Source organism: Anomaloglossus baeobatrachus, chromosome 8 (genome assembly GCF_048569485.1).
Source record: "Anomaloglossus baeobatrachus isolate aAnoBae1 chromosome 8, aAnoBae1.hap1, whole genome shotgun sequence".
Lineage (NCBI taxonomy): Eukaryota > Metazoa > Chordata > Amphibia > Anura > Aromobatidae > Anomaloglossus > Anomaloglossus baeobatrachus.
Genome location: NC_134360.1, coordinates 254,211,447 through 254,233,630, shown reverse-complemented (window position 1 = coordinate 254,233,630; position 22,184 = coordinate 254,211,447). Strand labels below are relative to the sequence as shown.

The 22,184-nt window shown below is 44.5% G+C and overlaps 1 protein-coding gene across 2 annotated transcripts in view; it reads left to right on the top strand.

The window, feature by feature from the left end:
* Positions 1-22,184, top strand: part of TTC39A (tetratricopeptide repeat domain 39A) — a 79,018-nt gene that overhangs the window by 6,886 nt on the left and 49,948 nt on the right. The window contains exons 2-3 of one of the 2 annotated variants that reach the window (XM_075320559.1): positions 16,148-16,252; positions 19,657-19,788. In XM_075320559.1, the coding sequence (XP_075176674.1) occupies positions 16,148-16,252; positions 19,657-19,788 (237 nt within the window). Of the gene's footprint in view, positions 1-16,147; positions 16,253-19,638; positions 19,789-22,184 lie in introns of both variants that reach the window. The other variant, XM_075320558.1, reaches the window with a different exon arrangement.

The following is a 22,184-nucleotide window of genomic DNA, read 5'->3' as shown; positions in this document are numbered from 1 at the left end:
TTTTTTGGTATTTTGTTTCTTCCATTATTTACAAGAGTACCTGATATAGTGGGGGAGAGACCCAGAGGTCTCAGGGTTTTTGTATATCAGGAGATTGGTATTTTTCCACAGGGTTTTGCACTGACCGCAATCAGTTTTCTTTCCTTTCCTGTTGTATGTAGGAAGTTGGGCCTCGCCTTTGCTAATCAATATTTCCTATCTGTGTATTGTGTTTTCTTACATCACCCTTGGCTCCATATGTTGGGGGCTTGCTATTCCTTTGGGGACTGCTCTGAGGCAAGATAGTTTTCTTCATTTCTATCTGTGAGGTGCAGTAAGTGTGACGAGGCGTCTAGGTGTTTTTAGGAACGCTCCACGGCTACTTCTAGTGTGGTCTGACACATAGGGGATTGCGGTCAGCTCAGGTTCCAACTACTTTTGTGCTTTTTTGGTGTTTTTCTGCTGATGGGATTTTTGTAATCGTCCACATTTACCAGATCATAACAGAGGGGGCGGTAGATTTTCATGTGTTTTGTCTTTGGAGATGCGCACATAACTTGCCCATAGACTTGCCATACATACAAAGATCCTGCATGTACTTCAGGAATATTCTAAGACTTAAAAGAAATCTATCACCAGGATTTTGCCACCTATTCTGAGAGCAGTATAATGTAGAGACAGAGACCCTGATTCTAGCGAAGTGTCACTAACTGTGCTACTTAGTGTAGTTTTGATAAAATCACAGTTTTATCAACAGGAAATTATCATTAGAAAGCTGCTACATCATGAGCCACGCCCCCACCACTGATTCACAGTTTTCTGCCTATGCACAGTGTACAGATAAAACTGCCAATCAGTGATGTGGGCGCGGTTATACAGAGCTCAGTATTCAGAGAGTTTAGTGATTTTATTAAAACTGTAGCAAAAAGTTCAGCAAGTGACACATTGGTGACATCAGGATCTCTGCACCTACATTAGGCTACATTATGAAAAAAAAATTGGTGACAAAGTTCCTGGATGGAAAAGCCTTAGCAACTCTATCATGTGCTTCTTATTAGTAGACATAATGAAAGGAGGGTGTTACAGAGAAGTCTCGCTATAGAGTAGCAAATACCATGCTTTAAAAGAAAAAAGTCAAATTCTTACCCTTAAAGGGAATATATCAGCAGGTTTTTGCTATGTAAGTTGAAGGCAAGGGTTAAAAAAAAAAATCAAATCTTTTTTTTTATATAGAGCTAACATATTCTGCAGCGCTTTACATACATCAGGAACACTGTCCCCATTGGGGCTCACAATCTAAACTCCCTATCAGTATGTCTTTGGAGTGTGGGAGGAAAGCGGAGAACCTGGAGGAATCCCACACAAACACGGGGAGAACACACAAACTCCTTGCAGATGGTGTCCTGCTGGGATTTGAACCCAGGACCCCAGCGCTGCAAGACTCCAGTGCTAACCACTGAGCCACCACAAGACTGCAGTGCTAACCACTGAGCCACCACAAGACTGCAGTGCTAACCACTGAGCCACCACAAGACTGCAGTGCTAACCACTGAGCCACCACAAGACTGCAGTGCTAACCACTGAGCCACCGGGATGCCTGTCTTGTCACAGTCCGATCTGTTGTTTATTTGCTATGTTTATTTAAGCAGCAGGACCCTTATCATTGTTGGGCTACCATGTCACCGTCACGCAGTCCGGCATACCCTTCCTCTGGTTGACACCCCACTGTCTATAGAGAGCCTGATGTGGGCGGCACAGCTCTCAGCTCTGCTACATGGGTAAACCTAAAAATTTGCATTGTGTCAGAACAGCTGCAACCAGTAATAAGTGATACATAGTTGGAATCAGGGTCTCTGTCTTTACAACATGCGGCTCTCAGATAAAGTGGCAAAATCCTGCTGACAGATTCCCTCTAACTGTCATAAATGCATTTTATCGTACACTCATATTATACATCTGCCTGCGCTGTGCATTATTGGCTGCACGTGTGGATCCGCTGAGTCTGCTAATTGCATAAATGAGTAATCATTTCACATAAGTCATTGTGATTTTCGGATGTAGTGTGCGGTTTTCCATGAGGCTGATGTAGCAGAGCTGAGTTTGTTGTGTAGCTCTCGTCCACCTTGTTTATACACGTCATTTCTCTGCCTTTTCCGGCTGCCCACGCTCCGCAGACACACGAGAGGGGAAGCAATACTGATTAGGTGCTGGACGTGTAAGTGAATGCATCAACTGTGTACACTCAAGATATGGAAACCTATAACTATCCGCTCTTCACACAGGGGGAGCCATTAGTGTCCATCATCTCCGCACCCACAATGGTGATGCTCGATGTTTGGCCACATGACATCATGGCTGACCTGTTTCTGGTTGATTCGGCTTTACCAGAGAGCGGCAGCACGGTAGACGACCAGAGAGCGGCAGCACGGTAGACGACCAGAGAGCGGCAGCACGGTAGACGACCAGAGAGCGGCAGCGCGGTAGACGACCAGAGAGCGGCAGCACGGTAGACGACCAGAGAGCGGCAGCACGGTAGACGACCAGAGAGCGGCAGCGCGGTAGACGACCAGAGAGCGGCAGCGCGGTAGACGATCAGAGAGCGGCAGCATGGTAGACGACCAGAGAGCGGCAGCACGGTAGCCGACCAGAGAGCTGCAGCACGGTAGCCGACCAGAGAGCGGCAGCACGGTAGCCGACCAGAGAGCGGCAGCACGGTAGATGACCAGAGAGCGGCAGCACGGTAGACGACCAGAGAGCGGCAGCACGGTAGACGACCAGAGAGCAGCAACACGGTAGACGACCAGAGAGCGGCAGCACGGTAGACGACAAGAGAGCGGCAGCACGGTAGACGACCAGAGAGCGGCAGCACGGTAGACGACCAGAGAGCGGCAGCACGGTAGCCGACCAGAGAGCGGCAGCACGGTAGCCGACCAGAGAGCGGCAGCACGGTAGCCGACCAGAGAGCGGCAGCACGGTAGACGACAAGAGAGCGGCAGCACGGTAGACGATCAGAGAGCGGCAGCACGGTAGACGACCAGAGAGCGGCAGCACGGTAGACGACCAGAGAGCGGCAGCACGGTAGACGACCAGAGAGCGGCAGCACGGTAGACGACCAGAGAGCGGCAGCACGGTAGACGACCAGAGAGCGGCAGCACGGTAGACGACCAGAGAGCGGCAGCACGGTAGACGCACAATAGACGCTCCCGTCTTTATGGATGTTTGTATTACGACTTAACCTTTGTCCATTTCTACTTACGAGATATAAGAATGAAAGAAAAGCAAATACGGTCTGCTCCTTCTACAGCGGAGACAGTGATTGGCAGGTGATAAGAAAGTGATTGACAGAAAAATAACGATTAGAATAACCCCGAGGATCCTCCTATATACAGTCACTATACATCTCACAAAAGTGCAGCCAAAAAAAATAATGTGCATGAAGAGTTACAGAGTCAGTGCAATGAGAGTCGCTTTGTAGAGATTTGTTTTCTCGTATAATGGACTTTTCGGTTTATTGCTACAGTGAGTCATTGTAGTTCTACAATAAAAAGAGGAAAAGTCAAATAAGCTGAAGTCATTTTATAAGGACAGTGTGTGCCGTGTGATCACCAGATAGAAAGCATCTGTGATACATTTACACCAGGGAACTGACAGGGGAATAGGGAGAGTGGATGGAGAGAGAGATGGATGGATGGATAGAGTGATGAATGGATGGACGATGGATGGAGTGATAGAGCGATGGATGGAGAGATGAATGGATGGATAGAGCGATGGATGGATAGATGGATAGTGCAATGGATGGAGTGATAGAGAGATGGATGGATAGTGCGATGGATGGATAGTGCGATGGATAGAGTGAAGAATGGATGGATGGAGTGATTGGATGAATAGATGAATAGAGAGCGATGGATGGAGTGATGAATGGATGGATAGCTGGATGGATGGAGCGAAGGATGGATAGCGCAATGGATGGAGTGATGAATGTATGGATAGTTGGATGGATAGAGCGATGGATAGCTGGATAGATCGATGCATGGATGGGTAGTTGGAGCGATGGATGGGTGGATTTAGTGATGGATGGGTGGATGGAGCGATGGATTAATGGATAGAGCATTGAATGGATGGAGTGATGAATGAATAGCTGGATGGAGCGATGGATGGGTGGTTGGAGCGATGGATGGCTGGATAGAGCGATGGACGGCTGGATAGAGCGATGGATGGCTGGATAGAGCGATGGATGGCTGGATAGAGCGATGGATGGCTGGATAGAGCGATGGATGGCTGGATAGAGCGATGGATGGCTGGATAGAGCGATGGATGGCTGGATAGAGCGATGTACGGCTGGATAGAACGATGTACGGCTGGATAGAGCGATGGATGGCTGGATAGAGCGATGGATGGCTGGATAGAGCGATGGATGGCTGGATAGAGCGATGTACGGCTGGATAGAGCGATGTACGGCTGGATAGAGCGATGGATGGCTGGATAGAGCGATGGATGGCTGGATAGAATGATGGATGGCTGGATAGAGCGATGGATGGCTGGATAGAGCGGTGGATGGAGGGATGGATGGATGGAGCGATGTGTAGATGCGTGGTTGGAGCGATGGATGGGTGGTTGGAGCGATGGGTGGTTGGGAGTGATGGGTGGATGGAGCGATGAATGGGTGGATGGAGCGATGAATGGGTGGATGGAGCAATGAATGGGTGAATGGAGTGATGGGTGGATGGCGCAATGAATGGGTGGATTGAGCGATGGGTGGATGGAGCGATGGATGGATGGGTGGATGGAGTGATGGGTGGATGGAGCGATGGGTGGATGGAGCGATGGGTGGATGGAGCGATGGGTGGATGGAGCGATGGGTGGATGGAGCGATGGGTGGATGGAGCGATGGGTGGATGGAGCGATGGGTGGATGGAGCGATGGGTGGATGGAGCGATGGGTGGATGGAGCGATGGGTGGATGGAGCGATGGGTGGATGGAGCGATGGGTGGATGGAGCGATGGGTGGATGGAGCGATGGGTGGATGGAGCGATGGGTGGATGGAGCGATGGGTGGATGGAGCGATGGGTGGATGGCGCGATGAATGGGTGGATTGAGCGATGGGTGGATGGAGCGATGTGTGGATGGGTGGATGGAGTGATGTGTGGATGGCTGGATGGAGCGATGTGTGGATGGGTGGATGGAGCGATGTGTGGATGGGTGGATGGGTGGATGGAGCGATGGGTGGATGGAGTGATGGGTGGATGGGTGGATGGAGCGATGGGTGGATGGAGTGATGGATGGATGGGTGGATGGAGTGATGGGTGGATGGAGTGATGGGTGGATGGGTGGATGGAGTGATGGGTGGATGGAGTGATGGGTGGATGGGTGGATGGAGTGATGGGTGGATGGAGTGATGGGTGGATGGAGTGATGGGTGGATGGAGTGATGGGTAGATGGGTGGATGGAGTGATGTGTGGATGGGTGGATGGAGTGATGGAGTGATGGGTGGATGGAGCGATGGACATCGAGAAGCTCCGACGGACAATTATCTTCCAATTATTGGGGTTTATTTTTATGCTCATAATTGGAAGCTAATTGCCCGGCAGAGCTGCTCGATATCCGATCGTTCATTAAGGGAAACTCCTGACAATATTGTTGGAGGTGATTGTGGAACTACTGATCTCAGCAGGTCTTATAGTAATATCAATGGATAAATACAATGATACTGGAAGTTTGACAAATTCATGTCTATGAATGTAGAGTGGGGGTCAGAAAAGCTCCTGTAGGTGTAATGTGGAAGGGGGGTGCACTTACTTTGTTTATATAGTGTGAATCTCAAGGATTCTAGACTTCTAAAGCAAAGTAAGATCACTCAGTACAGTGGAAGGAGCCGGAGGTCCCTGATTGTTTTTCCTTATTGTATCAGACTGGCTCCGTAGTTTGGCCTTCGTAGTTTGGCCTCTGTAGTTTGGCCTCTGTAGTTTGGCCTCTGTAGTTTGGCCTCTGTAGTTTGGCCTCTGTAGTTTGGCCTCCGTAGTTTGGCCTCCGTAGTTTGGCCTCCGTAGTTTGGCCCCCGTAGTTTGGCCCCCGTAGTTTGGCCCCCGTAGTTTGGCCCCCGTAGTTTGGCCCCCGTAGTTTGGCCCTCGTAGTTTGGCCCTCGTAGTTTGGCCCTCGTAGTTTGGCCTTCGTAGTTTGGCCTCCGTAGTTTGGCCTCCATAATTCTTCATTCTGTTTGTGTAGATTCCAGGTGATACGTGGTTCATACACAATATTGAGTTTTCGGGATTGGACTCCTTCGTCACTTCCCTCTGGTGATGCATTTTTCTGCCAAAAGGTGCAGATTTGATGCACAAAATTTCAGCAACATGTGTACATAGCCTTAGAAGAGTTTTTTTTGTAGCCGCTTGGTTTGATAATGCTAGGTTTGGAACAGATTCCATTAGGATCTTCTTAAAAGAAGTGATGTAAACTTTTACTTTTTTGCCACGTTTTCAAAACCTTTTCAGTACAAAATACGTTAAAAACGCAGCCAAATGTAATGACTAACAAAAATGAAAGGCGTTTTATATGCTGAGCAGAAATATCTGCAGTCGATCTATGTAACAGTGTGAAATGTGCAAACTGTCAGGATTCTTCTATATCTCGATCACAGGTAGGTGGTCACGTGCAGACTAGATTCTCATCTGCCTTTTCAATAGCATTACTGAGGGGAGTGTATGAGAATCTAACTGCTGCATGACCACAACTCTGCAAATTACACAATTGTCCATGTGTTCTCAAGGTAAAGGGGAATCTTGACTGTGTGCACATTGCACACTGTTATGATTTGGCAATCCGCATGTCACACAGATTCACTGCAGAGATTTCTGCTCAGCTTCGAAAGTCCATTTAAGAAGATGAATTATCCAGGTGGTTTTTTTTTTAGGAGGATTTGAAAGAGGAGCTGCAAAGTAAATAAAGGTTTAAAAAACCCACCAAAAATATAAAAAAGTGAAGTCCTGATTGGATCAATCAATAAAAGATAACATAAAGCAATAGATTTTTTTCTACACTGCACAGCGAGTGTAAGAACTATATGGCTGATAATGTGTCGTCAGTGTTGTATTTCTGAGAAGCCGCATTTTGTCATCCTCTTATTTCACTTGTTACTTGCAGTTCTCTTGTTGAATTGCTCTACAATGCGCCGGATCCTGTGAGGTCGAGTGACGCCCCATTATGTGCCCAATTATTCATGCACTTTAAATATCACTGAGAAAAACAGGCTCTTCATTGTGACACGAAATTTGCTAAATTTGAAGCCGTTTTACAAGATACTTTCAACTTGAAAAAAAAAAAACCCCAAACAAACAATAAAAAAAAACCTGTACAAAGATAATGCAAAATGCTTCTATATGTAGATAGTGTCGCCTTTCAGAGGCGTAACCTGAACCTGGAGGGGTCACAACAGTGCAAAATTTGAAACCGTGTGTCCTCATGTGTTGTAGAGTCTATTGATAAGATGGCGCCACTTATTAGGCACCAACGCTCGGGTGGGCAGCAACTAAGCAACCTATGCCCACGGCAGCTCATGTATCTGTACTGGGTTCGTAGGGAGGAGCAAAACGTGGGGCCAAAGACGATGAGCAAAGTCACTCACGTTTGCTATTTATATACTCATTCTCTAATAACTTCACCCAACATAAAACTGCCATATAGTGCAAAGAAAATAGGCATATATGTATATTTCAGTATTCAATTAATCTTGCTGCATTTTGCCCAAAAATATGCAGAATACAAAAAATACTACAATAGAGTTCTCAACCAGTAGCCAATATTCCCATAATACTGCCAAATACTGGTCAAATAATATACAGAAATAAAATAATACTACCCTACAGTGCCTGAATAATATTCTGTTTTCAAACAATCCATCATATTGTGTCTACTTATTTTACAGTTTTCAAATAATACTATTTAGTGGCCAAATAATGTGCAGTATTAAAATTATAGCATCATATAGAGGCCAAATAATATTCAAACTTCAAATATTACCACCATTTAGTGTCCTAGTGATATTCAGCTAATACCATATAGCGTCCAAATAATAAGTATTCAAATTATACCGCAACATAGTGCCTAAATAATATGCAGTATTCAAATATTACATCATATAATGTCCACACTTCAAATATTACATCATATAATGTCCAAGTGACATGCAGTGTTCAGATAATACCAGAATCCAAAACAATAAGTAGTATTCAAATTATAGTGCTATATAGTGCCCACATAATATAGTTTCCAAATAATACCACCACATAGTGCCTAAATAGTATACAGTATTCGAATAGCACCATATAATAACCAAATATTATACAGTGTTCACATAATACCACTAAATAATGTTTTACTATGCAATATTCATATAATGCGGCTAAACAGTGCATAATAATATCACATAGTAAAATAATACCACCAAATACAGTATATTACGAAAGTGAGTACACCCCTCACATTTTTGTGAATATTTTAACCTCTCTTTTCATGGGACAGCACTGAAGATCTGACCCTGTGATACAATGTACGGTGTCAGTGCGCAGCTTGTATAACAGGGTAAATTTGGTGCCCTCTATATAACTCCGCACACAGCCATTAATGTCTAAACCACTGGCAACAAAAGTGAGTACACCCTTAAGTAAAAATGGCCAAATTCTGCACCATTAGCCATTTTCCCTCTCTGGTGTCATGTCACTCATTAGTGTTACAGGTCTCAGGTGTGAATAGGGAGCAAGGGTTGTTACATTTGGTATTATCTCTCACACACTCTCTCATACTGGTCACTGGAAGTTCAACATGGCTCCTCATGGGAAAGAATTCTCTGAAAAGAATTGTTGCTCTACATAAAGATGTACAAAGGCAACAAAAAAGAGGAAAAATCTCATTACTTACAGCAAAGATGGGGCTAAAGCTGTACATTACCCAGGCCAAATCCACTAATCCAGCAGGATACAGCTAAGCCCTCACTAGGTGGAGGCATCACAGGTGCAGGAGGAGCAAATCACACACACGCTTCCAAACATGGAGGGGACGATTGCTGGATGGTAAAACTGCACAGTGATGGCTTGCATAGAGCGCTGTTCACACATGCAGATGCTCAGTCACAAACCCGCAGCCTATTAGGTGACGCCCATACTATTAGATCAGGCGGGCTGCCAAGCCGTACCCCCACTGCTATCATACAGGGACAGGAACTCTAATATGCAAGGCCTAACAAAAAGGGGCCTGGCTGTATCCTGTACAAAAAAATGAGGTTTTTAGTTGGTGTTATGGCCATAAAACAGAAGCCTACATACAACTCTCATCACGGGAACCTCATGCTTGTAGGTCCCTATTCTATATATAATATAAAAGCTTTTTATATTATCTACTAGTTTGGGCATCACCTAATAGGCTGCGGGTTTGTGACTGAGCATCTGCATGTGTGAACAGCGCTCTATGCAAGCCATCACTGTGCAGTTTTCCCATCCAGCAATCGCCCCCTTTATGTTTGGAAGTGAGAGTGATTTGCTTCTCCTGCACCTGGGATGCCTCCACCTAGCGGGGGCTTAACTGTATCCTGCTGGAGTAGTAGTTTTTGGCCTAGGTAATGTACATCTACATATAGATGGCATAGGTTATAGGAAGATTGCCACCACCCTGACACTGAGCTGCAGCACGGAGGCCAAGACCATACAGCGGTTTAACAAGAGAGAATCCGCTCAGAACAGGCCTCACCATGGTCAACAAAAGTGGAGTGGACGTGGTCAGTGTCATATCCAGAAGTCAGCTTTCCGAAATAGACATATGAGTGCTGCCAGCATGGCTGCAGAGGTTACAGGGGTAGGGGTTCCGGCTGTCACTGCTCAGACCATATGCCGCACATTACATCACGTTGGTCTGCATGGCTGTCATTCCAGAAGGAAGCCTCTTGTAAATATGATGCACAAGAAAACCCGCAAACAGTTTGCGGAAGACAAATGGACTAAAGACATGGATTACTGAAGCAAAGTGCTGTGATCTGATGAGATCAAGATAAACTTATTTGGTTGAGATGGTTTCATGTGTGTGTGGTGGCAACCAAGTAAGGAGTACAAAGGCAAGTGTGTCCTGCCTACAGTCAGGCATGGTGGTGGGAGTGTTATGGTTTGGGGTTGCATGAGTTCTGCCGGCTGTGAGGGGCTACAGTTTATTGAGGGAACCATAAATGCCAATCTGTATTGTGACATACTGGAGCAGAGCATGATCCCCCTCCTTTTGGAAACTGGGCCACAGAGCAGTATTCCAACATTATAACAACCCCAAATACACCTCCAAGACCACCACTGCCTTACTAAAGAAACTGAGGGTAAAGGTGCTGGACTGGCAAAGCGTCTCCAAACCTAAATCTTATTGAGCATCTGTGAAGCCTCCTCAGATGAAAGATGGAGGTGGGCTTTGAATCCAGGACCTCAGTGCTACAAGACTGCAGTGCTAACCACTGAGCCACCCTTCCTACAGTGCTAACCACTGAGCCACCCTTCCTACAGTTCTAACCGCTGAGCCACTGTGCCGCCCATTCTGTGGTACTCAAATAATGATAAAATTCTATTTCCATATTATACACTAGCACTACTGTAAGTTATTGGTTATCGTGGTTTACGTGTAAAGTTTCCATCATTGAGAGCCCCTCAGAACATGGAGGCCCTGAGCATTTGCCAAGTTTCAATATATGAAGGCTTTTTGGTTTAAATGACAAAACAATTGACCTTCAGAACAAACTGTCGTCCGACCGTCGCAACTGGAACTGGTCCTGTTTGTGTGAGTGAAGGGCTGGAAATCGCAGAAATACCGGACGACTGTCCTAGTGACATTACCCTGGTCTCCGCAGTGTCACACGGTGCAGTTATGTGAACTGGTCAGACTGGTTTTACTGGTGTTCTTATTTTGGGCAGTGGAATGGAACAAGAATGAGGAATATAACAAACACCTTTGGTATATTGCCTGTCTGCAGGGTTTGGGCCTGGCCGCAGCACCACTAGACGGTATATACCACCGCTACGCTACAACACCCCGCACAGCGGCTGCCAATTATAGAGATTGCAGCATAAGGAGGCGTCGCAGGTGACAGTTCAGGTGGCAGTGCCCATTCTCCGCTCTGATATGACACATCGCAGCTGCCTGTGTTCACAAACACCCTCCGCAGAGCACCGCCTCTGTGACGTGAGTGCAGCGAGGAGCGCAGTGTTTACAGTAGACATTCTCCAAGGACTCCAACCCACGGAGGACCACGGATCCTTGCAATATGGAGAACAGATTGTAACCACAGGACGTTATTTTTTTTAACCGTCAACCAGATTATATTTTTGTTAGATTCTTAAGATAAATTTTAGTTTCATATAAAGGTGAAAATTATTATTTGCCGCTTAGAAGGCGGTGGCTTCCAAGAGACGTCGGCCACATAATGGACGTGGCTTGTGCTATTGTGCGACATTGCTCCCATTTATGAACAGCACTTATCACTGGTATTTATCATTCTTTCTGTAATCCCAGCACTTAGAGGATCTGTCACATTCCATAAATATGTACATTTTCGTTTATCTGGTGTAAAAGCCGCTGTTCTCCTGAATCCGGCGCTGTTTGTCTTTTCTTCCTGCTCCTCTCCATTCCTGAGATATGGCCTTCTCTTCTCTGTATAGAAATAATTTCTGTTAGCCCACAAGTACACGCCCACTGAAAGGAGACGAGGTCACGCCCCCTGAAAGGAGATGAGGTCACGCCCACTGAAAGGAGACGAGGTCACGCCCCCTGCAAAGAGATGTCACGCCCCCTGAAAGGAGACGAGGTCACGCCCTCTCAAATAGATGTCACGCCCCCTGAAAAGAGATAAGGTCACTCTCCCTGAAAGAAGATGAGGTCACGCCCCCTGAAAGGAGATGAGGTCACGCCCCCTGAAAAGAGATGAGGTCACGCCCACTGAAAGTAGATGAGGTCACGCCCCCTGAAAAGAGATGAGGTCACGCCCCCTGAAAAGAGATGAAGTCACGCCCCCTGAAAAGAGATGAGGTCACGCCCCCTGAAAAGAGATGTCACGCCACCTGAAAGGAGACGAGGTCACGCCCTTTCAAATAGATGTCACGCCCCCTGAAAAGAGATAAGGTCACTCCCCCTGAAAGAAGGTGAGGTCACGCCCCCTGAAAAGAGATGTCACGCCCCCTGAAAAGAGATGAGGTCACGCCCCCTGAAAAGAGATGAGGTCACGCCCACTGAAAGGAGATGAGGTCACGCCCCCTGAAAAGAGATGAGGTCACACCCCTGAAAGGAGATGAGGTCACGCCCCCTGAAAAGAGATGAGGTCACGCCCACTGAAAGGAGATGAGGTCACGCCCCCTGAAAAGAGATGAGGTCACGCCCACTGAAAAGAGATGAGGTCACGCCCACTGAAAAGAGATGAGGTCACGCCCCCTGAAAGGAGATGAGGTCACGCCCACATCGCTATATAGACTAGACTTGCATTCAGGGAATAAGAGGCCATATCCCGGGAACGGAGCGGCGCAGGAACAAAAGGAAAACATTGCCAGAATCGGGAGAACGCTGGCATTTACAATTTTTGTTTTTAAAAAAAGAAACATATTTATGGCAAATTATAATTTCTCATTAACTCTTTCCCGACTTGTGACGTAATAGTTTGTCATACATTTAGGTGTCGGTGTATGTAGCTGCCAGCTGTGATAGGCTGATTACATTTTCCCTTTACATTAGAGACCTAATAAATTCTCAATCACTACTGTATAAATGGGTGGTTCATCCATATTTATTATTGGCCACAATGATATTATGATGAGAAACCAGGTTTCTCTCAAATACCTTGTGTTGCAAATACTGCCTGTGAGTGGCGCTATTGCGGACCGCTCTTCCTCATCGCCTGACCCCCCCCCCGGGGATCCGGTGATGTCTCATCAACTTCCTGCTCACCTGACATCACCGCAGCCGGCCCCAGTCTCCGGGAGTCACTGGGCTGTAGGCAGAGTTTCACCGCTCGTCACAGCACAGCGTCACAGCGCAGCACCTCCCTGCTCCCTCCTCCTTCGCTGCAGAGCGCTCAAGCAGGAGCGTCGTTGGGCTGTGACGAGCGGGGAAACTCCACCCACAGCCCAGTCACTCACAGAGACTGGGGCCGGCCGTGGTGATGTCAGGTGAGCAGGAAGTTGATGTGACATCACCGGATCCCCGAGGTCACGGAGTCCGGGGGTCAGGCACTGGGGAAGAGCGGACTGCAATAGCGCCTCTCACAGGCTATATTGTCAACACAAGGTATTTGAGAGAAACCTTGTTTCTCCATATAATGTCATTGTGGCCAATAATAAATATGGCTAAACCACTATTTAAATAGCACAATTGGCAATGGGGTACCGTGGGAACCACCAGCTGTGACCTTATGTGAACTCACTTATCACCACTCTGACAGCTGCAGCTTCATCAGTGTCTCCCTGACATCACAGTACTTGGTCGCATTTTCCTAATGTGACCGTTCACTGCAACCTCACTTACAGATTAGTAATGGGGGTCTCATAGATGCCTACCACTGCTAATCTAGGGTTTAGTGGCAGCTGTAAGCTGTTATTAACCCCTTATTACCACGATTGCCACTGCAATAGGGATGAGCCGGATACAGTTTTCGAGATTGTTGCATCTAATAGATGCGACAATCCTGGGCGGCTGCAGGCTGCTATTTTTACGCTGGGGGGGCCAATATGCATGGGACTCTCCAGCCTGAGAATACCAGCCCCCTGCTGTCAGATTTTAATAATGCGGACAGCTGGGGGCTGCAGCCTGTAACCATATCCTTTATCTGTGCTGAGTATCATAATATGGGGGGACCCTACTCTAATTTATTTATTTTTACACTAATATTTTAATTTTACTCTGCAGACAGGGTCTGTGATTGGTTGCAGTCAGACACGCTGTCACACAGGCTGGAAGCGCGTCTGACTGCAACCAATCACAGACGAAGGAGCTGCTGGTGGGTGGGGGAAGCAATGAATATGTTTGAAGGTAAATGAGTGGCCCCAGAAGTAGAATGAGCATCCCCGGAAGCGGTAAGTATAGCATGCTTGCTTTATTATTATCTTTATTTTTCGGATCCGGATTCGGATCATTACCCGGAATACCCTGAGAACTCCGGGCCCATCACTCGGTGCTTTAGAACCTGCACAGATCTGAACTTTTATAGTCCGGGTCCGTCCATCACTAATCCTTACTAATATCAGCATTAATGGGATGTGTGACACAAAACTGACTTCCCCATTAGGCAGGCGAGGCGTGACTAGTCACAGTACACAGATTGCATGTGACGCTGGGATTATGAGTAGGTGTCGGGCAAAGCAGGTGATATTAATCTGCCATATTTATCTCATGACTTTGCTGTGTATTTTATTTTTAGATTTGTCATCTCAGAAGCAGATGGAGAAATGATGCTGTAACCATTCAGCCCACACGACAAAGCTGATTGTATTGTTAGGATTGTCTGAGTTTAGAAATTCTTTTTTTTTTTTTTTTTTGCAGAAACAGCGCCATCCTGCCTGCAGGCTGTGTCTGGTATTGCAGTTTAGCCCCATTGAAGTGACAGAGATTTTTTTTCTCTCTGCTGTTCTTCATATCTGTGTCATACTGTACACTCAGCTCCGGCACAAGTCATAGACAGTATATAGGGAATAGTAACAGCCAGGCAGATTTATGAAATTGTCGTAAAGAGTAAAACGGTTGTCGTTGTCCAGAAAAAATGATCACAACGCAGCTTTCATATTTCTCCGTGCTCACACCATGGAGTGCAGATGTGTGGCATCACAGAGGCGCCGCTGATCGCTACGTTCCATTCACAAATCTCTTTGATAGGAAGTTCCTCATTTTTGTTTTCACTGAATGACTGATAAGTAGAGCACCCTCTTCCTGTAACAAGAGGTTCTGCAGCAGCTGCGCTGGGTTATCCTGTGCCTCAGATGTTGTAGCTTAATGGTGTAAGGGAATATTGACTTTTATCTTAAAAGAAGTTCTGCAGAAGCTGAGACATTATAAAGAATATTGGAAGCTCTTACTAGGACTTATCTGAACTTTTGCATTTAGTTTCTTGGCTTTGATGAACGGAGTGGTAACTGAGAAAATAACTGGTATAATTGTGGGTATCATCTCTTGCTGCTGATTATCATCCCCTGCTGATGATTATCATCCCCTGCTGCTGATTATCCTCCCCTGCTGCTGATTATCGTCCCCTGCTGCTGATTATCGTCCCCTGCTGCTGATTATCGTCCCCTGCTGCTGATTATCATCCCCTGCTGCTGATTATCCTCCCCTGCTGCTGATTATCGTCCCCTGCTGCTGATTATCCTCCCCTGCTGCTGATTATCGTCCCCTGCTGCTGATTATCATCCCCTGCTGCTGATTATCATCCCCTGCTGCTGATTATCATCCCCTGCTGCTGATTATCATCCCCTGCTGCTGATTATCATGCACTGTATCATCCCCTGCTGCTGATTATCATGCACTGCTGATCATTATCATCCCCTGCTGCTGATTATCATCCCCTGCTGCTTATCATCCGCTGCTGATGATTATCATCCCATGTTGATGATTATCATGCACTGTTGATGATTATCATCCCCTGCTGCTGATTATCCTCCCCTGCTGCTGATTATCATCCCCTGCCGCTGATTATCATCCCCTGCCGCTGATTATCATCCCCTGCTGCTGATTATCACCCCCTGCTGATGATTATCATCCCCTGCCGCTGATTATCATCCCATGCCGCTGATTATCATCCCCTGCTGCTGATTATCATCCCCTGCTGATGATTATCATCCCCTGCCGCTGATTATCATCCCATGCCGCTGATTATCATCCCCTGCTGCTGATTATCATCCCCTGCTGATGATTATCATCCCCTGCTGCTGATTATCATCCACTGCTGATGATTATCATCCATTGAATACTGAAGTTTTGATTTTTTTTCAATATTATCCATATTATATATAGAATTTAAAAGGCTCTTTGGCTACAATTACTCTCAATACTACAAATTATAATAGTACTAATAATTATTTAATTAATTAATAGTAAATAATTATAATATAATTGTTACTAATATCATGTTAATATTTATATATCAGCTGATCTGGTCTCTCCTTTGACTGTCCAGGCAGGCAGACTCGGATTTGAAGAGCTCTCTATCAGAATGTATGACCGCGTTGGATATGTTCTTGAACAACAACTTCCAGGAAGCCCTCGCCTTCCTCCAGGCAAAGTAAGCATCCCACCATTTAGGTACTACAGCTGTGATCTTGCTTGACCAAGTTTGTATTGGCTTGATGTACAGATGGCAGTGGCAGCCACTGAATATGAAGAGTAGACGTGGCAAAAGATGTTTTTTGTTTTTCCCTTTTAGTGCATAGAAAAGAATAAATCACTCTACTTATTGACAGATCTTTTTTTTAATGTATTTCGTATATGATATATATATATATATATATATATATATATATATATATATATATATATATATATATATATATATAATATATACATTGCTCAGAAATATAAAGGGAACACTTAAACAACAAAATACTATTTTAGTGCTCCCCTTATATTTTTGAGCAGTATATATATATATATATATATATATATATATTATAAAGGAGATATAATATACATTAAAAAGATCTATCAACAAGTATTTTTAATATATATATATATATGTATAACACTTAAAGGGGACCTTTCACTGAATTTTTAAATTTATATTGAATCCCACTTCCAATTGTTGCTATTCCACTGATTCTGGAACAGTTTTTCTTTTTCCTCTCTGCTCCTCCATTGTAAATGTATGCCCCCCAAGAATATTGGTGCAAGTTTTGTCTTCAAGCAATTGGGTGTATATCAGAAAACCTCTCTGTGGGCGTGGCTGTGTTTTGATTGGCCAGTGTCAGAGGAGAATAGTAAATGCCCCCAGACTAGTTCTTTGGATAGGCTGAGCTCACATGTCCAATAATCATCCGTTAGAACAGATCCTGCAGAGATCCGATGGCAAAATCGTTGCACAGGCACAACTTTTTGTCTGTATAACTGATAACTGATTTCAGCTGGATCCATTTTTTTAACATTGAAGTTTATGGAAAATGGATCCCTTAATTAGCCATGCATTTCTCTTACATTTGTAATAGATTTGTTTTTTGCTTTCTGGATCAGTTTCAAATGCAAGATAAATAGCGATCAGTTAACAAATCCGTTTTTCGTAGACTTGAATGTAAAGGAAAAAAAAGGATCCAGCTGAAATCAGTTATTATTTAAATTGAACAAAAAAGTTCTGTCTGCACAACCTTTTTCCCAGCAGATCTCTGCAGGATCCCTTCTAACGGATGATCACTGGACATGAGATCTCAGCCTTAGTTTGTTGAAGGGATAATTTGCTTCATTACTGCTGAGGGACATAATTTTGGAGCGGAGAGGCACAGAAGTAAAAGTCCAGCCTAACAGCGACAACTAGAGACTGGACTCGGTGTAAATGTAAAAATTCCAGTGAAAAGTCTTATTTAACTAAACTTATCCATAAATATTGTCTCCTGTAACGTCTTTTTGGTTCAATTTTTAGAAGTTCACGTGAACGATCCTCTTTACGAAGTAGTGTGATAATTAAAGTCTAAATGCATTGTACCTCCTTCCCTTGGAGGTTTTTTTCTACAAATCTTAGCGGTTTCCTCTAGTTAAATAATTGCGCTAAGTGTCAGTTTGAAAATCTTCAGACCTTTATTAATTCTCAGATACCTCACAATCAATTTTCAGAGTAAACTGAATTTCAGATAGTCACACAAGTTTTTTGAGGTCTTTAGCATATTAGAACAGCCATTGTAATACCAGCCCAGCAGCCACGTCACGGTAACCTCTCTGTGCTGGGTGCCACTCTATACTGCCTCTGTCTGGGCTCCTAACAACCTACATGTTATACCTGTTCACATTACTGGAAATGCTGCCAGTTTTATTTTTTCCTATATTTAATATGGAGTGATGTTCCTTTGGACTGACTGTGCACTCCACTCCACTTGCCCATTAGCCCCAGGTGTGTAACTTTTTATTGGGGGGGGAGGGCACTCGCAGCCCTTACATGTAGGATTTTAGGAGCCCAGACAGAGGCAGTATAGAGTAGGACCCAGCATAAGGAGGTTACCGTGACGTGGCTGCTGGGCTGGTATTACAATGGCCATTCCAATATGCTAGAGACCTTAAAAAACTTTTGTGACTACTAAGTTATATTTCTTCCATGATAGTTTGCGACTGTTTTATTTTCTCTTTATTATAATTCTAAACTAAAATACTGTAGTATTTTGTATTGTAGCATATTGTAAAGTTACTGATCTCTTATGAAGCCTGGCCAGAGACTGAGGCTTCATAGATGTAAAAATAATGGCAGGTAGTAATAATGGCCTTCAGTAGGTTCCCCAACTGTCGTGACCGCATCAATGGCACCCCATAATCATGTTGCGTGGAGTCCGATAGGGGGGTCAGATGTTTCATTTCCAAACTCTTACATGGCTCTGTCGTGATTGACAGAGGCAACTTTAAGGTTAACCTGCTCCAATTGGAGCTTGCTCTAATCACAGCAGTTTGGCTTGGCTGCCAGCTGTAGACAACAGCAGACACCCACCCAGTATGGGGTAAATTCAGCTCTTAAGCACATCCGTTCATGACGGGCACACATCTGCCTTATATGAATGGTGGATGTCGTAGTGTGGGCCGCTCATGCACCTTGGGCCCTGGCACCTGCCCTAAGTATAATATAAACAATCCTGGGCACTTCATATAACTATATGGACAACATAGTCCAAAGCCACTTTGATACCAATGATGAGCATTGAGGTTGACCATATATTGACTGAATGTCCAGACACAAAGTTGGCTCTACTCATTAGATGGACGTAGTTTGGTGAATGAACAACCTTTGAAGAAAAAAAAAAATGATCGTCTGTTGATCGCTTCACTCACGCAGCCATACACGTTTTATTACACATTGGTCATTACAGTTATTCCCAAACACATCCGAAGACACTGGATGAAGCACGGACCATCCTATGGGAGGGTATTTTAAAAGTAAGATCATCCATGAATTAAAAAAAAATATTTTTTCCTATCGGATGAACATTTGAAACATGAAGAACTTCTGTCCAGACCATGATGGTGCAATCATTAATGATCGATCATGGTTGAAGTCGCCCCTTAGTCTAGTATGTATGGCCACCGTTAGGATAAGCAGTAATCCTGGTGCCCATAATACCCATCCTTGGTCCAGAAAAGATTTCTTTGGTGTGAAATAATTACATAAAAGGGTTGTTCTTTGAAACTTTTTAGAGTTTTTTTTAGTGGTAAAATATGGCAGGGTCATTAAGCAATTATGACAGTTTTGTCCTTTCCTGTCTGTTTTTGGAAAAAATAGGCTTAGATGAGTGCAGGGGAGCAATATTATAAGTTATCTGAGCCTGTTTTTTCTTGAAACGTATGACCAAAGGATGTGATAGGGGGCGCTATTTTGTCCATGGTCCATTTTTTTTGTCAATTGTTTTTCTTTTTTATTCTATACTATAATGTCATCTACTTAGTCTTGTTCGTACTTGATGGAGTATGATATTAATGGATCATTAGGTCCTTTTACATTCGCAGGTCCAAGGAGAGTATGTACCATGTTCTTACCTATGCCACCATACTGGAAATGCAAGCCATGATGACATTTGATCCTCAGGACATAGTAAATGCCGGAAACAGGATGAAAGAGGCTCAGGCCGTGTGTCAGAGGTCGGTATAAACACTCAGCTACGCGTGACACATTACAGAGGAATGATGGCAAATAATAGAGAACCAGATTGTGAGACATTTCTCGGAGTTCCTGAATAAATCCATAGATTGCACCTCTCTCTCTTTCTCTCTCTCTCTCTCTTCTCTCTCTCTCCCTCTTCTCTCTTTCTCCCTCTCTCTTTCTCTCTCTCTCTTCTCTCTCTCTCCCCTCTCTCTCTCTCTCTCTTTCTCTCTCTCTCTTCTCTCTTTCTCTCTCTCTCCCTCTTCTCTCTTTCTCCCTCTCTCTTTCTCGTCTCTCTCTTCTCTCTTTCTCTCTTTCTTTCTCTCTCTTTCTCCCTCTCTCTTTCTCTCTCTCCCTCTCTCTCTCTCTCTCTTCTCTCTCTTCTCTCTTTCTCTCTCTTCTCTCTTTCTCTCTCTCCCCCTCTCTCTCTCTTCTCTCTTTCTCTCCCTCTCCCTCTTCTCTCTTTCTCCCTCTCTCTTTCTCTCTCTTCTCTCTCTCTCTCTTCTCTCTTTCTCTCTCTCTTTCTCTCTCTCTTTCTCTCTCTCTCTTCTCTCTCTCTTCTCTCTCTCTCTTCTGTCTCTCTCTCTTCTCTCTCTCTCTTCTCTCTTCTCTCTCCTCTTCTCTCTCTTTTCTCTCTCTCTCTTTCTCTCTCTCTTTCTCGTCTCTCTCTTTCTCTCTCTTCTCTCCTCTGTCTCTCTCTTCTTTCTTTCTTTCTCTCTCTCTCTTCTCTCTTCTCTCTTTCTCTCTCTCTCTTCTCTCTCTCTCTCCTCTCTCTTTCTCTCTCTCTTTCTCTCTCTCTTTCTCTCTCTCTTCTCTCTTTCTCTCTCTCTTCTCTCTCTCTTCTTTCTTTCTCTCTCTTTCTCTCTCTCTTCTCTCTCTCTCTCTTTCTCTCTCTCTCTCTTTCTCGTCTCTCTATTTCTCTCTCTCTTCTCTCTCTCTTCTCTCTCTCTCTTCTTTCTTTCTCTCTCTCTCTTCTCTCTTCTCTCTCTCTCTTCTCTCTCTCTCCTCTCTCTTTCTCTCTCTCTCTCTTCTCTCTTTCTCTCTCTCTTCTCTCTCTTCTTTCTTTCTCTCTCTTCTCTCTCTCTCTCTCTTCTTTCTTTCTCTCTCTTCTCTCTCTCTCTCTTCTTTCTTTCTCTCTCTTCTCTCTTCTCTCTTCTCTCTTTCTCTCTTCTCTCTCTCTCTCCTCTCTCTTTCTCTCTCTCTCTTCTCTCTCTCTCTCCTCTCTCTCTCTTCTCTCTCTCTCTTCTCTCTTTCTCTCTCTCTTCTCTCTCTTCTTTCTCTCTCTCTCTATTCTCTCTTCTCTCTTTCTCTCTTCTCTCTCTCCTCTCTCTTTCTCTCTCTCTCTTCTCTCTCTCTCTCCTCTCTCTCTCTTCTCTCTCTCTCTTCTCTCTTTCTCTCTCTCTCTTCTCTCTCTTCTTTCTCTCTCTCTATTCTCTCTTCTCTCTTTCTCTCTCTCCTCTCTCTCTCCTCTCTCTTTCTCTCTCTCTTCTCTCTCTCTCTTCTCTCTCTCTTCTCTCTTTCTCTCTCTCTCTTCTCTCTCTTCTTTCTTTCTCTCTCTTCTCTCTCTCTCTCTTCTTTCTTTCTCTCTCTCTCTTCTCCCTCTCTCTTTCTCTCTTCTCTCTCTCTCCTCTCTCTTTCTCTCTCTCTTTCTCTTCTCTCTCTCTCCTCTCTCTTTCTCTCGCTCTCTCTCTTTCTCTCTCTCGTCTCTCTCTCTCTCTGTCTTCTGTGATTTAATGTAATATGTTATTCAGATCTATTGATCCCCTAAAAACATGATATAAACAAAGTGATGCTGAGCCTTTCTCCTCATCCTCCTCCCTTGATCTGGATTACGCACAGATCGTACCGTTTCATCAGGTCAATGGAATTCTTCAGCAATTACTGACGTTTCAAACCGGCGATAACAATATATGAATGTATATATAGAGCATAGTACAGAAATTTAACCCCAAGAACTAAATCCAGTTTCCTTTCCTACTAATAATTTTGACCTTCTAAATATGCAAAACCTTTAAGAAGCCAAACAAGAGTAAACATTTTTCAGAAACCAAAGCTCTCAATTGTTTGTGAAATTCGACTACAGCTAAGATGCTCTTCATTAGAAATAGGATACTCAGGGGTGGAACTAAGATACTCTTAGGCAGTGATAAGATACTAATGACCTATATGATTAGAAATCTCTTAAATGTGGCCTTTTTTTTTTTTTTACAAAAATGTTATCAGGCAGACATAATATATGTAGTGATGGGCGGACCTGGACTGTAAGAGTCCGGATTCATGCAGTTTCAAAAGTACCTGAGTGCCGGGCCCGGAGTTTTCAGGGAACTCCAGGTAATTCAACTCTGGAAATAAAAAAATATATATAATAAAGGAAAAATAAGAATAAAGTAGGCAC